General features: G+C 50.9%; 2 protein-coding genes across 4 annotated transcripts; one reads left to right on the top strand and one right to left on the bottom strand.

Annotated features, from left to right (window-relative positions):
• Positions 1-98: 98 nt before the first annotated feature.
• Positions 99-6,705, bottom strand: LOC121594849 (AP-3 complex subunit sigma-2). Its single transcript, XM_041918570.1, has 4 exons — positions 6,437-6,705; positions 6,251-6,342; positions 4,651-6,181; positions 99-155 (listed from the first exon to the last, which is right to left on the bottom strand). Exons 1-3 carry the CDS (start codon positions 6,503-6,505, stop codon positions 5,767-5,769), a joined length of 576 nt encoding a protein of 191 aa, XP_041774504.1. The 5' UTR covers positions 6,506-6,705; the 3' UTR covers positions 99-155; positions 4,651-5,766.
• Positions 6,706-6,954: 249 nt separating this feature from the next.
• LOC121594843 (ubiquitin carboxyl-terminal hydrolase 36) lies at positions 6,955-17,270 on the top strand. Of its 3 annotated transcripts, none has more exons than XM_041918562.1 (3): positions 6,955-8,863; positions 11,054-11,320; positions 11,418-17,270. In XM_041918562.1, the coding sequence occupies exons 1-3, from the start codon at positions 8,251-8,253 to the stop codon at positions 14,294-14,296; spliced, it is 3,759 nt and encodes a 1,252-aa protein (XP_041774496.1). In that variant the 5' UTR covers positions 6,955-8,250; the 3' UTR covers positions 14,297-17,270. The 3 variants fall into 3 exon arrangements, with proteins under 3 accessions (XP_041774496.1, XP_041774497.1, XP_041774498.1); XM_041918563.1 differs by lacking the exon at positions 6,955-8,863 and adding an exon at positions 8,988-10,574; XM_041918564.1 differs by lacking the exon at positions 6,955-8,863 and adding an exon at positions 10,605-10,949.
• Positions 17,271-17,473: the final 203 nt, after the last annotated feature.

Raw genomic sequence — 17,473 nt, 5'->3', positions numbered from 1 at the left:
CAACACATTCACAGCTGCGCACGCACACTACCATCAACAAAAACGGTCGAGAGCACGGATAGCTTCTAGGCTTTTGTTATTTTTATTTTATTTTTTCACCTTTCCTTCTCCACTGTGTTTCGCTCAATTCTCCAACGCCACACACAAGAATCTCACTGTAATTTCAAATTTTTAAACCAGAAAAAAAGATACGTTACTAATGCATTCAAAAAGGGAAGGGAAATGTTTGATAAGACGATAGAGTTGAGAGATTTCCTTGTTTGCTTAGCGCCCACATATGGCCACATGAGCAACGTCCTCCAACATAATTTTACGCAAAGTAAACGGGGTGTGTTCCATTATTTGCGAACGTTGCAACAACATTGTCTACCCCAGACCCACAGTTCCACGATAGAGCCTGGTTGTTGACTTTTTACGTGGTGTCGTTTACGTGGTTTGTGATGAGAGAAAGAAAGAGAGAGAGAACGAAATAAAGAGAGTGTGCAAAAAAGATTTAAAACCACTACGGCAAACTCCGCCAGAACCGCCAGCGGCAGTGCGGCATGTGTCACGAGGACGTGATTTTCTTGCACTTTTGGGGGCGAAACATGGGTTGAGTGAGTCTTTTCCTTGCTTTATGCTTACGCCATCGTGGAAGTGGTTCTTGGGAAATGAAGAAAGCTAGAAGCTTCGCTTGAAACCAATCCAAGTTTAATGAAGTTCCTTTTTAGAATTTCTCATGTGCCGTGATCGTCCGCTTCATTAACACTTCTTGATGCTCAAACAACATCAAGAATAAAGTGATGTAAACTTCTCACTCATCTTCCTTTCCGTTCTGTCTGTTCGGAAGCTGAAAGAACTTTAAACAAAATTGACGTTTCTGCATTCAGTCGAGGCAGAAGAATGTCCAACGGTTTCTTTCACCCTTCTGATGATCGTCGCTCGAGAACGATCAGTTAAACGAAAAGAAACTTGCAAACATATTCACCCTCAACCAAGAAAACGCACGCAAAATGAAACAAAGCGACAATATGCGAAAGAATGCATAATGAGGCTCTTCACATCACCCGTCCGGGGAACACTCTCCCTCTCCCGGATGTGGGTCCAGGGAACAGAGAGGAGCCCCAAACTTGTTCGCGCGATCGGTTTCTTCACACCGAAAACCGCGGTGACCGGATTTTTCTGCCAAACAAAACGTGTCCAAATGAAACGATCATCGCTGCGAAGAACCGCCGCGCGGCGTTCGACAATTCCCCGGTAGCTCTGCAGGGTTCGTCCCACAAGATGACGTGGGGTGTCGTCATCCCCGTCGGAGTTTTATCTCGTTTGCGTGTATCTCTACACTGCGGTCTCTCTTCTTCCAGCCACACAACCACACATACACACACACACACAGCCAAACAAACAGCGCTTCAAAGCACAGGAACAACAAAGCAACTACAGAAAAGTACGCAACACGGCTGGCGTGTCTTTGCTGTTCCTTCGAGGGCGAAGTCTGCCGCGTCTGGAGTAACACACACACGCATACACACATACACACACACTCACTACTTGTTGGTGACTCCCGGGTGACGATGAGAGACGGTGTCGCGACACGACTGCTCGGTCACTTTGCACTTTGTCGAATGAGTGAACAATTTCCCGAGCGCGTTGCTTTTGGCCCAACCAAACACTGCCAAGCTCCTCGCTCGAGACGATGGTGGGGAACGTCACACACGCACCACACGTATATTGCTTTCCTTTTCTGTTCTTCCGCTCGCTACGCTACGCTCGGCGGGGTTAGTGCTCCATCCCCCTTTCCGAAAGGGGGCGCGCGAACGCTGTGTGCGAACGCATCTCTCGCGTGCGGCGCCCTCTCCAGAGTAACCCTTTCGCGCTCGCGCTGAGCAAGCGAGAGGGAAAGCAGCCGACGGATGGAAAGAGAAAGAGTGCGCGCTAGCAACGATAAGCCGTTCGCATGCGTTGTATAGAAAGAGACGGAACGGAGCAGGTGACAGTCGCATGTTCAATTCTCTCTTCCCCCCCCCCCCCCCAGCCTTTCTTTCTGCACACAATTCTGCAATGGTCCTTTGAAATGAACGTTTTTTTTTAAATGCAATGTGTTCACTCCGTAGTGCTCCATCACCAAGCAGTCCCCGCCACTTTAAAGTCGGCAGGATCTTTAAAACCGTGCAAATGCATACCACACCCGCCTGCCATCGGTTGTAGGAGTGAGGGAGAATGTTTGTACAGAAAAAAATAAAGGTCAAAGTGCAAACCACGTTGCACATCATTGCACAAAAATTGTCCAAAAAAGGGAAAAATGGAAAAGCAAAAAAAAACAACAGTTCCAAAGAGATTATGCGTTTTTAAATTAAACCGTTTTTTGCCAAATTATAATCAGCTGACAGGTAACGTAGCGCATAGAACAGAATAGAGTTCACACGTTTCCTCTTCTTTTCCACGAAATCTTCCCCACGATCAGCTTGCTTCGATCCAGAACTAAAATATTCTACCATTTAGACAGACTTTCCCGAACAGCTGCACACGCCACTGCGCCCGATCCAAAAACAATAACCATTCAAAGTTTGCGCAAAAGAGCCACACGCTCGTCTCCTGCCCCACCCTCACCCTACAATCACCTGGTGAGTATGTGTGTGTGTGTGTGTGTCTGTGGTTGTGTGGCTGGAGCTTAAAGGCTCGACGCGCGTGCATTCATCCGCTTTTGGGCTGCTTCATCGCTTCGCCACTGTTTTCACGGGTTGCTGCGTGTTCATTTTGCTTCCCTTCTATGCCGGTGTGTGCGTCCGATCCACCCGCCCTCTCTTCATCTGTCACCCGTAACCCACTCAGCCTTCTTCTTCTTCCTTCCTGACTGAGCCTGACCGAATGAGCGGAAGAAGGATGGTGGAAGGAAGTGGGGTGGGCAGGCAGTGAGGTCAGTTGCTTTCCGTTTCCGAGTACCAACACAACACCACCAACTAACACACATGCACTCACGTGCACACACAACACACACTCGCGCTCACACTATCACCTTACACCTGCCCTCTCTTCACACGTATCAAGCGTATAGCCATTTTTGTGTTTCTCATTCTCACGCTATCCTCTCACTCGTTCTACCACGCGGGCACGCACACAGTCTCAAATCGGTGGTGGTGGTGGTGTGTGTGTGTGTTGGTTAGCTCACCGTCAAGCAACCGTGCTCCAAAAGCCTTCTGTCGTTGTTCCTTCTGCCCGGACAGATATTTCTTTTCTTTCGCTTTTCACGTCTTTCTTCTCGCGTCTAGCCTTTGTCGTCGCCTCCTACACACCACACCCAAAGTCAGACCTGTTCCATGGACATTGCACTTCCCTTTCGCTTTGGAAAACTACACATTTCAACGACAAATCTAGCTGTAATGCACACTTTTCACCGCGAATGGAGCGAAACGACCGTTGAAAGGATGTGCCTGGTGGAATTCGCAAAGGAAACCAGATAACTCTTGGCACTGTTTGACGATCTAGAAGGCTGTTGTTCCTTTTCCATCCGCTACACACATCTTCTCCGCAGTTCCTTGTTGCTCGATTTCAATGGCAACTACGTGTTATTCGTTCGAGACGTGTCTGCGCTCGCATCCACCTTTCTCTATCCATTACCTTTCACAAAGAATATTCACACTCCCTTGCCACACTGTTCCAGGACGACAATTACCCGTCTTGTGCACAATTCGCCCACCCCACTCGAAACTGGAGTGTAGCAGTGGAAATGGAAAGGCTTTACAAAAACAGCAAACAATAAAAGAAAACGAAACACCCAACACAACACACAACCGCGGCGGCCCTGGCCCTGCACGAAATGCCGATACTCTTCGCTCTCGTCCCTTGCGCTTTGAACTACTGTGCGGCGTCGTCGCTGCGTCAGCTTCGCGTAGCCGTCTTTTGTGCTTCCTTTCCTGCGCTCGCTGCTTCTTCCAGCCAGACACACACTCACACACTCACACACACACACACATTCAAACGCGCGCGCGCTCGCCAGCAACAGCAGCACAGTGTGCGAGAGCGTGAGTCTTCTCAATTCCAAAAAGCCGACAGTCATGCATACACACGCACACACGCGTACGTTCGCATTCACCGCCGCCGCCACACACAATGAAACTTTCTGCCATCGCGGAGACGGGGCAAAAAGAAGAAACTTTAGCAATCTGTATTCACTATTGTTTTTTCACGCTCACAACTGTGCTAGAGTTTTATTTAACGCATTTTCTGCTCTTCCTACCGGCTTATGACCAAACGGTCCCAGATGAAAAAAAAGCCGTTTAATTGCCACTACTACCGGCAGCAGTCACAGTCTAAAGCTCGCAATACTTCACGCCGCCAGACGGCACCACACACACACACACACACGTACACACGCAACGCACAAACTGTCTTTCCACACCTTTGGCCAAACGAAAGACTGTTCAGATTCTAGAGAACATGGAGACACGTTTAAGCCTCCTACGGTCACGCTTCACCTTCAATCGAAAAGCGAATTTTGCACCACGGTAAACGCGACACGATCTCCAGACTACGAACACACAACCACAAAAACGCCATCAACCGCCGTCGCCACCATTACTCATTCGCAACCAGACCCTCTCATTCCGATGTATGGCCCTACGCGGCAAGGCGTGCCCAGAAAGCCGCTCCTTGACAAACCGAACCACTCACGCTGAAAATTGCATGCGTGCGTGTTGCTGCTTGGAGCAATTTGCACTTCAACTTGCCAAATTAAAACACTGCCAACCGGTGTATCGAGCTTCTCGCAGAAAAGGATGCTGGAAATGAATCCGGGTTGCTGTTTTACGGGAGCGACACGACAGACCGCGAAACCGACGAAATGCATCAAGCATGTGAGGCGGTGCTCTATGTGCAGCCGCTACATCGAAACGTCAAAACTGCGAGCTGTCAAATTTTGCTCATGCTGGACGTACCGGCCATGTCTGACGACAAATTTAGAACTTCAGCAATTTTATTTTGTATTATTATTGATGGGCCTCTTTGTTGACTCTTTGTTTCTGTAAAAATGATTCATAAATTCAACCAAACGTAAATAAGGTAAGATGTTGCACATTCAGAGTTTTAAGGCCTTTGCACAAAAGGCATTAGTCATCAGGAGGAAATGAAGAGGCCCAATCAACAATGCTTTTACGTTGTTAGGAAATGATTTGTTTTACGTTTCATTATTTGCTTAGATAACGTTGCGTTACGATAAATCTCTTTTTTTGCGTATAACTCAGGTATAAACTAACTGAACTATTGAACTAAACCCTTGCATTCAGTTGGTATTAAAGAAAGTTTCGAGCGTTAACAGTAGCGTCCACGTAAATCCCGTGATTCGGAGCCAACGCGCTAACACGCGCGCACATAAAACAATAAAGCGAAGGAGCACGATATTTGAGATGGGGTGTTAAGAGCACCAAAACGACTGCAATGTCCAATGTGGCCTTCGTTCGTGTAGCTGCAGGCCCCGCCTGTCTCCTTCCCCGCTCGTGTGTACTAGAAACTATCCTCCCGTAGCAGCGTGGCACTGGAGGCAATCGATTTTCTGGACGACTTTTGTTTGTTCCGTGGCGGGTGCGCTGCGGCGGACGCATTGCACAGGCTGCTCCTCAGCGATGAGCCGCCGTCCCGCTGTTGTTCCTTGGTGGTCGAACCGGACGCCGCGCCAACGTACTCGGACTGGTAGCACTCGAAGCTGAAACCCTCCAGGCTGCTGTTGATGGGAATGTACGAGGAATCGGCGGAAATTTTCGTGAGCAGTGAGGCGTCGAAATTGTGGTTTGGTCAGAACTTCAGATCTTTGATCGCCTGCGGCAAATCGGGCAACTTAATGTCCTTGATCTGCTGCGGCAGGTTCATGCTCTTGACCGCGCTGACCGCCCGCGCCGGGGCGGCCGAAATGCCGGCCTCCTGTTTCTGCAGCTTGTTCTGCTCTTCGATGCGGGCCAGAATGTCCGACATGTTCGTCTGCAGCACCATCCCGCCCATGACCAGCTCGGAGAGGATGTGGTGCACCGCGTCGGCGTGGAAGATCAGATCCAGCTCGCACACATTCTCGAAGCACTTGTCGAGCGTTTCGACAAACACCTGTATTAGATCCAGTATGCCCAGCTCGCTCTCGGACGAATCGACGCAAAACACAAAGTACAGCGTCGCGTAGTGTCGGTAGATGAGTTTGTAATCGGAACCACCGATTAGGCTGCAAAGAACAACGGAACGAAATGCGATAAAATGCGCTGTTTCTGCTACGGCGCGGGGCGACACCAACCTTCCACCCTCGAGGAAATTGCACACATTATCATCTCGCTTCGACACCAGCTGGAACGTTTCCTTTATTATCTGCTGCTGCATGTCCTCATTCTGGAAATGGGGGGAATCAACCATATGTTGTGGTGTTTGGTATTGATTAATTGTCTCCCTGGTGGACCGCAGCTCCGCAGGATGTCGTACTTACGAAATACTGGTAGAATTTGGACAGTCTCGGCTTGCCATGGTTGTTAAACACTAGAATCGCTTTAATCATGGCGAGTGGTGTACGTGTGTCTTCTCGAGCTCGGATGAGCTGGCCCCGATGTAGCGGAATTTGGCTCGGAAAAAATCAGCGATAAGCGTCCGCGATCGCGTTGTATGCAATTTTGTCTTTATTTTTCTACTGCCTCACGAAAATGTTTCCCAGCTTCTGCATCGTCGTTGACGTTACGGAAAATTTGACAGCTATTCGCTCGACTGCTCTCTTGACGGGAACATACGTTCTGGGAATCATTTTCGAATGAACCTCTACGACAAAACAAAGGAAAATAATGGACATCAACTGAATACTGATTTCATTCGGAAATAGAACACCAAGAAAAAAAATCCCATTACATAATTAAACCGAAATGATACAATTCATCTTTTTTAATTCGCCATAATCCGGTTCCCGCATGTTCTTTCAAAACCGGACCGTCGGATGGGAATGACTCCCCCTACCCCACGACACACGAAACGGAATCGGATTTTGAGAAACACACACGGTTTCGCCGCAGTGTAAACGAGCGCGAATAAAACGGCTGAATTTTGTGTTTGCGGACTCACGCCGCCTGCCAAAGGCGTGTGAAAAGTGTGCCGGACGTTGCCTGCACTTCATCGAGCATCGAGTATCATTGCGAGGGCAGCATTTAACCTCGAAAAAGTGGTTCCAAAAACCCGTCTCCTCTGTCATACAATTCCGTGTGCCAGCAGCACTCGTGCGTGTGCGTATGCGTGTGTGTGTGTGTGTTTTCCGTCCTGCGTCCGTGCTCCCGGTGTATTCGACCGCCTGGCCCCTGTTCAACTGTTTCACTTACACAAACGCGCCTCGAAAGGGCGCCATCGTCTCCCTCTCGCTCTCTCTCACACACTGTTTGAACCGCACACAGTCCGTCGGTGTGTGTGTGTGTGTATGGTTGACGGTTGGTAGTGTGTGAGTGTGTTTTGTGTACGTCGAGAGATGTGTGTGCACAGTGTGTGTAGCACGATGGAGAAGAACGTACGTGAGCCGCATGCTCTTGGTCGTCGTGGTCGTCGAGCGCTTCAATAGCGAAAAACGCGTGTGTTTTGTCGCGTATTTTGGGGACGAAATTTTCTACCAGAACGAGAAGCGACGGATGTGTGGTGACAGTGCGTACCGACCGGGGTACAACAACTCGTCGTTTGTGTGGCGTGAACCGGCCTTCAAACCCCACGGCAGAGGGGAGAGAAACATTCCCGCAAAAAGGTTCCGGCTACGACGTGCGTATGACATTTGTCCGGACGACGACGTAAAAGTGTTCAAAGCGACGAGGCGTTTGTGGGAAGGGAATAGTCCTTAGTGTTGTGCGCAAGGAGAAGGGAGTCAGATCGCTGACGTCCGCAAGTGGTAAAAGCAGACAAAAAAAAACAAATTTTGGAATTAACCCTTCCCTGGACCAGATCCGTGCTGGTGCGGGGAATAACACGGCGCTGAACGTGTGGTAGAGCAAGGGCATTCGGTGGCGCTCGCGCGCGCGTGTGTGTATGTGTGCGTGTGTGTGTTTGTTGGTATTGGTGGAAGGGCGGTGAAAAAGTGCCCAAATTGCAGTCGAAACGCAGAACGGCGCGTTTCAGTGTGACAGGTGAAACTTTCCCTAGCGAGAGGCAACATCTCACGGGCCCCACTGCCCCACTCCGCCTGCCGTAGCGCCGTAGTGGCCTGTTCCCGGTTGCGGTACAGGGACAAACTCACACCCCCTCCTCGCCTCACCCCCATAGCCCCCAGACGTGTCGACGGCAATGCCCATCCAAATGGTTTGCGATTCGACACCATCGCTTGTGAGCGCAGCAATACGGGATGCGTTGCACTCGTCGGGCGGCACAACAAATGGACGAACGGGCGGCGGTCTGAGCAACGGAGTCACAATGAACGGAACCACCGGATCGTCCAGCACACACACGGCGGCCACCAACAAGCAGCAGCAGCAGCCATTCCGGCGGACGGTGCCGGCCCTGCTTGACAGCGAGCTCGACCAGCAGCATGGCGAGCTGGAGGACGACGGAGCGAACGATTTGGTGGAATCCATCAGCCAGTCGCTGCGCCAGGGACAGCAGGTGAAGCCGATCACGTACGAGGAAGGTCCCAGCTACAACACCAGCCTGGATAAGCTCAAGTCCAAGTACATCGTCCTGAAGGCGACAACACCGAACGACAGCAGCAGCGGTGGAGGTTCCCTTGGCAACTCCTCGTCTTCCTCCGGGACATCGTTCGGTGCTGGACTGTCGTCGAAAGCGTCCGCTGGTGGAGCGCCAAACACACATCCGACCATGAACGGCGGCGGTTCGCTGAAGTTCTCTGCCTCCCAATCACCCAGCGCGGCCAAATCGTCTGCCAATGTGCTTCAGCAACAAAGTAAGTAACAATGGGCAGTGGAGTGTTCCTTTTTCTTTTGTTCTTCTATGTTTTCATGCATCGTAAAACAGGCACACAGACGGGAAAGTGTGGGGATTGAGAAAGTGCATAAATTCTCCACCTCCCCCCACCACAGTATAGGTTTCATTCCGTCCTCCTACATGACTCATGCACGAGTTTCCTTTCGGCCATCTGTCACCCCGATACGGCTGTTGATGTTGTGCTGAGCAAACGGAACTGCAAGCAAAGGCATTCGCAATTTTCGGGCGGACGGTGCTTAGCACAGACACACGTTCCCGCAGCGAGTGAAGCACTCAACTAGCGGGACAAAACACGACGAATCAAGTTGTCATTTCTATACGTTTCGAACAAGAAGAAGACGTACAAAGGGGTTGTTGGGCATATGTATGTGTGAGTACGTGTGTTGAAGGAAAGAGGTGGTGGGTGGTTGAAGGAGAAAAAAAGATCGATAACACCGCGCGCGCTATTTGTACAGACAAATGGGAGAAAATCTCACTATTACTGCTGTACTTACCAAGAGTCGACGGGGGGCGACAAAATAATCATGTGCGTGAGGAATTTTTGACATTTGTCAGCATACTCGGACAACTGCGGAAGTGTGTTTTGTGTGTGTGCAGAGAAATGAAGTGATGGTCGTCGTCGTATCGATCCCAACAAGTTTTCCTAGCCCCAAAAGAAAAACACTGCGTGTGGTGTCCCCAATAGCTGCTCTCGCTCGTGGTACCCCCGCAGGGAAAGTTAGGATTTCACCTTCAGTCCGACCCCAGTGGAAAACTCCTGGTGCGAGAAAGTGAACGCGCATTTTCACCTAATGTTATTGCGCTCGCGGGTCGTACGGGTGAAGGGGGACTAAATTAATAGTGTGACCCTTTAAGGCCCAGAGAGACGAAGGGACGCATACACGCACACCAGCACGAGTGCTCTCGTCCTCGAGGAATTACGGTCGCCTTTGCCATTGCGCGTGAACTGTTGAAGTAGAAGTGTTGCGGGGTGGTACTGTGGACTCTCCCCTTGGTCACCTTTTTCAGTATGTGTGTATGTGTGTGTGGCTGATAATGGTACCACCGAGAACGTGCTTTTGATAATCTGACACTAGAGAGCACACACGTGCTGCTAAAGCCACCTTCAGGTGTCTGTGCGCTGCGTACTGCGGTGAAGTGGGGTTCTCTTCGGCACGGAACGAACGGGTTGATTCGCGGGAAGTGGGTGAAAAATCGAAATTCTAACACGACGCACACGCGGTATCATTCCAATGACCCAAATACGACCCTGCCCAACCGCACAGAGCGCATCGCGACCGGGCGTCTAAGTGACGGAAATAAATCCCAGCTAGTAGGAGCAGCGCGACAAACACGAAAACATCCCGGACCGGGCGGCAGCAAGCAGCGGCGAGGTATTACGTGTGCTGTGCTGTGCCGCACGCCCTCGTCGGCCGCCCTTTTCAGCGGCTTTCGTCGAACAAGAGGGCCCGAAAATCATCGTCCTAATGATGTGCCGACGCCGCCGGGGAGTCGTGCCGCGACCGGGATGCATTTTATGCGATTAGTCAAGCTACAGTTTCGCTACTTTTGTCAGCTGGTGTTGCGCTTTCTGGTCCCGCTGTGGAGTAGCCTGCGTACGACCGCACGCCGAAAAACGATCCGACGCTGGCAGCGGACAACCAGTGTCACTTTGTCGCAGATCGTCGAAGGTAGGTTGATCCCAGACGGGGCAGTACACGAACGCAGGAAAATTAGTTGCTCATTCTCACACACTTACTTGGCAATACGTACGTTGTAACGATCTTAGAAGGCACTGCTCCCCATTACCAGCGCGCACAGTGGTGAATCCATCAAGGAGGGAAAGCGCCCAACGCGGGGTTGTGTGCGTGATGTGTGTGATGTGTGGAGTGTGGTTTGTAATTGAAATTTATTTTCGTAAGCTGCCTTTATTTTGTTGGAGACATTTGCTTTTCCTCTCAACCGCCGTCATCGATCTCTCGATGCGGTCAGCAGCAGCAGCAGCAGCATGGTGGATCGTCTGGAAGCGTCTCTGCGTCGTTTGCAGCTGCAGCAACGCAATGAAAGTGATGCCGTCGCACCAGTCAACCGTGGAAGAGCGCGTTTACTAATGCTCTTTCTCCCTCTGTGTCTTTCTCTCCCTCTCCCTTTCTGTGTCACTCCCTTGCAGATGGCGTCCCAGCCTCCGCTAGCAGCACTGCCGCCGGAAGGATGGACACCAACACACTGCCAACGCCGAAACGGACACTCTTCCCGCGCGAAAACGTCCAGATCGGATGGAAAACGACCGGACGCAAGTGGCTGGTGGGAGCCGGTATGATGAACATGGGCAACACCTGCTACCTTAACTCGACCCTGCAAGCCCTGTTCCACGTGCCGGCGATCGCCAACTGGTTGCTGTCGGATGAGCCGCACCGGGCCAAATGTGATGATGGCGGTAAGTAGCGATTGATTGTGCGATCTCCACATTCCTCCTCTCCATTTCCACCAGGTTCGGATTCTAATCAAGCGCGGGGTGCTTTGTTTTTCGGCAGGTTCCGGCGGTAGCTGCATTATCTGTGCGATGGCCAAAACGCTGCTCGAATCACAGTCCAACCAGACCGCGTTCCGGCCCTACCTGGTGTACTCGAAGCTGCGGCTCGTGTGCAAGCATCTGGTGCCGGGCCGGCAGGAGGATGCACACGAGTTTCTGCGCTATCTGGTGGAGGCGATGGAAAAGTCCTACATCGGCCGAACGAAGAACAGCAAGGAGCTGGACCAGTACAGCAAGGAAACGACCCCGCTGAACCAGATCCTCGGCGGGTATCTGCGGTCCGAGGTGAAGTGTCTGTCCTGCCAGCACGTGTCGACCACGTTCCAGCACTTCGAGGACCTGCTGCTCGACATCCGGAAAGCGAACTCGATCGACGAGGCGCTCGAGCTGTACTTTGCCCGCGAGCGGCTCGAGGAGATGGGGTACAAGTGCGAGGCGTGCAAGCGGCGCGTCGCCGCCACCAAGCAGTTCTCACTCGAGCGTGCCCCGTTCGTGCTGTGCGTGCAGCTGAAGCGCTTCTCGATGCTCGGTGCCAAAATCAACAAGCACGTGGAGCTGCGCTCCAAGCTGGACCTCACGCCGTACTCGTCGCCCGCCATGCGCTCGAACGGCGGGAAGCTTACCTACCGGCTGACCTCGATGGTGACGCATCTGGGAAGCACGCAGCACTGCGGCCACTACACCGCCATCGGGCACACGGATGCGGGCGGATACCACGTGTTCGACGACAGCTCCGTGCGTCCGATCGGCATTCACAACGTGATGAGCACGAACGCGTACATACTGTTCTACGAGCTGGAAAGTGTGGCGGCCGGTGCGGTCGGCCTACCGAACGGGACCTGCCGGCCGAAGGCCACCGTCTCCGTGGGGCAGCCGAGCAGTACCGCCACGCTCACGTCGATGGGCCACCTGAGCAACGGGAGTACGCCGACCGGGTTCGGCAGTGGTTCCGCCGGTGGCGGGAGTACTAGTGGGGGCGGTGGAGGGAGTGGTGGCACGCCCGGAAAAGTCACTAATTCATCGCCACTCCGGGTGCTCGGTACTGGCGGCGGCAATGGAGCTGCTGGTGGCCTCTTCCCGAGCAAGCTGGAGCAGAAGCCGGGCTTTATTGGGCCAGTGCTACCAACCGCGACGACGAACGGAAGCAGCAGCAGCAGCAACAGCAACAGCCACCACCCCTCAGCAACAGTCACCACCGGCGGCAATAGTAGATCAGCAGGCGGCGGCGGGAGCGCTGGTGCTAGCGGCAACAGTGCCGCGGCTGCCACCACCAGCGTAACCTCATCGACCAGCGCTTCCGGCAGAGAGCATGCCCACTTTTCCTCACCCTCGTCGACCGCATCCACCCTGTCGAATGCATCACCGCTCTGCTCGCCCCTGAAGCACCACCAGCCACAACAGGAGACGATGTCGGGCGGCAGCAGCAAAATACCCAAACTGCCCGACATCAATGCGCGCAGTGCGACGCCCCTGAACGGTGTGCAGCACGGTGAGGCGAAGGGAAAGTCCCTCTCCACCCCACTGCTTGCCTCGATGCCGAAGCTGCCGCTCAGTTCACCGAGCAAATCGTTGGACAACGGCAACGGCTCGACCGGCTCGGCTGTGATCAGTCTGGTGCCGTACGATAGCGATGATACCAGCAGCACCAGTGAGGATGACGATGAGGACGAGAAGGCGCACAGTAGAGCTACGATCGCCGGCAAATCACTCGTGCTGACGAATGGAGGCGCCAGTGCGGCGGCCAAACGTGCCAAGCCGCACAGTAGCGCCCCATCGTTGTTTGCGAACGGCAAACGCAGCGCTAAGGAGGAGCAAGACGAAGACGACGGGGACGATGACGACGAAGAGGAGGACCAGGATGACGAGGAGCGGACCAGCACGTCTTCCTCCCGCTCGCCACAGATGATCAAAACCAAGGCAGGTCTTTGGAAGGTCTCCAAGAGCAGTACGGCCGATCAGCTCAGCTACCCGGACAGCGGTTCCGCTTCGTCCTCCAAGTCTTCCTCCCCGACAACCTCAGGCGTATCCTCCCCGACTAGCTCTCCGGGACAGAAGCAGCAAAAGGTGGTTCCGCAACGAAATGGTGCTGCTTCTGCGAACGGTGGTGGTGGCGGTGACGCTACTACCCCATTGAGCAATGGGCATCGGCACGCACACAATGGGGCAGTGGGCAAGAAGAGCAGCTATACTGCCACTACGAACGGCCATCATTCGAATGGAGCAGCGGGAAGCCGCTCATCGTCGCCGGGCGGAGAAGGAAATGGGTCCAGCAATGGCAACGGTAATGGCAATGGTGGCGCTTCGGCTGTTCAGATGCTTATGAAGTACTCGCATCGAGGATACGGCGCCCCAGTGAAGAGCTGGAACGGTCAGCAGACGGCGATGGACCGGGAGTTGGCCAATGATCGACGGGAGGAACGCAAGCGCCAGATTGAAGACGATCGGGAAACGGAAATGGATCGAGGACGCACGAAGAAGACCAAGGCAGGTACCGGCGGGCCGAATAACAACAACAACAACAATGGAAACAACGGCAACAACCCGTTCCAGCAGTACCAGAATCACCAAACGGGCGGTGGCGGCGGCAATGGCAAATGGATGGGTAACGGTGGCAACCGCAACCACTTCAACAACCATCACCAGAACAACTACCGCGGTGGTGGTGGTGGTGGTGGCGGTGGTGGCTACTACCAGAATGGAAATGGCCACCGGCATCATGGTGGTAGTGGTAATAGTGGGTTTCGTACCGGTGGCAGACGGTTCGGTGGTCGCAATGGTGGCGGATTCCACTCAAAGGCTCATCATCACCATCAGCGCAGTGAGTCGGGTAGCGGCATGGCTGGCGGTGGTGGCGGTAGCAATGGGTTTTATCATCGATAATAGAGCTCGGCCCAGGAGGATGTAAGGATCCGGGGAAAAGGGATCTAGGAGAGAGAAAGAGTGAATAAGATCCAATTACGTGTATATGGAAGTGGAAACTCAGTGCGAACGGAGTAGGCGGCTTCCCTCAATGGCGGGCGGATGTTGCTTTGTGTCGATCCAGCAAGCAGAGGTACTGGATGGATGTGTGATGGATGGGCAGCATTCCTGAGGTCGTCAATGTGGATCGAAGTTGGCGACGAAAAAAGGACTAGAGAAAGCCATTTCCGTTACCCGTTGTACCAGCGTGTGCAGGGCCGTGCTGGTGTTCCAAAGCACACAGAGAAGCAGAGCGGAGAAGGGCCGACCTTTACAATGCCCTGCTACACGGTTAGCAGTGTGCGGTTTTTTTAGTAGATCTTACTATTGTACTTGAAAAATCACGATCTAAACACGTGCGTGTGTCACAAGATTAATAATGTGCATTTTGTTTGTAGTACTGTTTTATTACCGGGTCAGGTGTCGAGTGTCGTTAGTGTACTACCGTCGTGCTACTGCCTCCCACGGGCGATCAAAACCAACATCCATCCCCTCCGCATCTGACGTGTGAGCTCTTTCAATAGTCTCGTTGGTTTTCCAATAACCATTTTTCTTGTTTGAAGTGCTTTTTTTTCGTTCGTTACGTACAAAGCACTCCCCCTATCCCCATTCGTTGTTTGAATATGCAATTTAGTTCGCCGGGAACGTTGTTAATAAAGCAAGCAAACTGGAACGGAAAGTGTGGGACAGAATTTATGACACAGGGCTACTACCGAAAGCGCACCTGAGGCTGAGAAAAAGAAAAGCAAAACCGTGTAATATGAAATTGTATATAGAAAAAAAAACTACTTATTCGCGCTAGGCAAACCATTGGACGAAATGATGGCGGAAGTGAAAAAACACCGACAAAATAAGAAGCAGAACATTATACAAGGGAATTGAAGTGAATGTGTGCTGTTCGTCCGATGGAAGCAAAAAAGATGGTGCGAAATGCCGAGAGGATGAATAACGTAAAGCGAATGATAGAAAACAAAGAGAAAAAAGGCAAATAGATAAAACCGGCACTATCAGGCAGTGGATTGGCATAAAGGAAATCCCCCAAATACCCCTAAGCGCGTACGCTACGATGGTTTGATGGCGCTAGTTTTATAGTCTGTGTACATAAAAGCATGCCTACTAGATTTACACTCTATCAAATATATATTTGCAGCAAGGGCTAAGGGAATGAAGAGATGGATAAAGTGGTGTAGTAGTAGTCTTGTGCAAAGCGACATTCGGTGGGTGACTTGTAATAAGAAGAATTCGAAGTAAAGGCGCTGTAAATTTGATTGCTTAAGAAATCCATGGGACAACAGTACTATTGTTGCCCAATAACGAATTAGAAAAGCTGTAAATTCATTCAATTACCTCCTTGTAAGAGAGCGAGGCAGAGCAGGGAGAGAGGGAGCGTGTAGTGACGAAAAGCATTCATACAAAGAGAAAGAGAGAGAGGCATAAGAAATCAAGCGATGAAGAGCTGTCGTAATGCACCGCCGCCGCACCTGATAAAAGGGATCTACCAGAGGAGGATGTGAGTCTTTTTACTATCTTTATAATGTTCCGTCTCCGTAGGCTGAGTAAGTTGAGCTTGAAGGGTGCGGTATGTCCCGGACATAAACGATTAAGATATATGTATGGTAGATACGCGATTAACTAACCGACCAGAGAGAGACCTGCCGGGGGGAGGTGGTGTAGTTCCGCAGTTTTGGAGCAAAACACTACAAAAAAGAGATCGGCTCGGACACACCTGTGTGTAGATACAATTCGCAATAATATGTGAGAGATGTTTGAGCAAGGGAGTTTTTTTTTCTCTTTTTTTTTACAATATACATTAGGCACACTGCTTTTTTATGTTATGTATCTTTATGGCATTTAGTTTAGACGCAGGAGAAAGCTTGTTGTACGTTTTGTTTGTAGTGTTTCTTCGTAGTTAGATGAGCGTTTCCAATTAATCGAATTACTCTTTTCTTCGCAGAGAAAGCAAAGAAGCAAAGAAGAAGAAGAAAAACAAAACAATGAAATCCTTTAGTTTTAGTGAAACAGCTACGAAATGACTGGAGGGAGAGCAGCAGGAAGGTTCAAAGTTCCGCAGCAAAGCGAACCCGCAAAATATGTGTACTGTGCTGCAAAAATAGAAAGTGGGTGGGGGGGGGGGTGGGGGAAGAAGCTTAACAAACCTTATAATTGTGTAAAGCCAGTTAGCAGCACACACAGCTCGTTGCAATAGCAATAGAGAGAGACAGCAGCACCCCACACCACACCTTGTGTTGGAAGAAGGCTGTTGAAGTTGAAGTAAGCATTGAACAGGAATATCAGGACGCCATCATCTGTTGGTAATTATGTGCGAATTTCATATTTGTTTCGTTTCAAAAGGGTGCAAAGGATTTAAGTAGTATCGATTTTCCTACCCATCCTACCGAATTCTATCACCTCCCCGGATACCCTAAACCACCATACCTTGCGTTTGTTTGTTTATTTGTTGGGCGCAATTACGATTATGGACAAAACTTATACTATGTAAATACTAAACAGCAGTAACTAGGGGTTCCGATACTCTATCGCACTATTATAGAGCGTTACGCAAAACAAAACAAACAAAAGAAAGTACGATACGACGATAAACCATGGGTAGAATAAAAGAATAAAAACAAAAATGAAACAAGTCTATGAAAGGAAGTAAAAAGCAAAATATCCAACCCACGAAAGGGGAAGATAGTAACACAATTTACATACAATAGTAGTAGTAGTAGGCTGTGGCGTTCCCCGTACGCGTCTTCAAGTTGACTGGTGGGGGCCGCCCCTGGTCCATGCTACTCTCCCATGTAATTAAAGAGGGAAAAAAAACACACACACGAAGCTCTAGACATTAAATTCCGATGAAACTAAGTTAATAAATCGTACAGCCTTAAACTATAAATTAGCAGTTGTAGCACTATGTGCCCTCCACTCTCAGCGAAAGAACTATTGAGGATAATATTTTAATTTATTTTTATTTTCCATTCTTTTCACCTCTTTCCACTTGCACCTCTGGCACCTGGTGGCGGTGCCTTATTCGCTAAGCACACGTAAATTTAAACGTAGTCAAAATGGAAAACTAATTTTACCACATCCTTTAAGCCA

Source organism: Anopheles merus, chromosome 2L, assembly GCF_017562075.2.
Source record: "Anopheles merus strain MAF chromosome 2L, AmerM5.1, whole genome shotgun sequence".
NCBI classification, from domain to species: Eukaryota; Metazoa; Arthropoda; class Insecta; order Diptera; family Culicidae; genus Anopheles; species Anopheles merus.
This window is presented reverse-complemented; position numbering and strand designations above follow the sequence as displayed.

Bases quoted from the DNA above. Each gene is read 5' to 3' on its own strand.
- LOC121594843 (XM_041918562.1), top strand. From the start codon at position 8,251: ATGCCCATCCAAATGGTTTGCGATTCGACACCATCGCTTGTGAGCGCA. The intron at 8,864-11,053 runs GTAAGTAACAAT...ACTCCCTTGCAG, and splicing joins CAATGTGCTTCAGCAACAAA to ATGGCGTCCCAGCCTCCGCT. The intron at 11,321-11,417 runs GTAAGTAGCGAT...GTTTTTCGGCAG, and splicing joins GGCCAAATGTGATGATGGCG to GTTCCGGCGGTAGCTGCATT.
- LOC121594849 (XM_041918570.1), bottom strand. From the start codon at position 6,505: ATGATTAAAGCGATTCTAGTGTTTAACAACCATGGCAAGCCGAGACTG. The intron at 6,343-6,436 runs GTAAGTACGACA...CCCCATTTCCAG, and splicing joins CCAAATTCTACCAGTATTTC to AATGAGGACATGCAGCAGCA. The intron at 6,182-6,250 runs GTTGGTGTCGCC...TGTTCTTTGCAG, and splicing joins AATTTCCTCGAGGGTGGAAG to CCTAATCGGTGGTTCCGATT.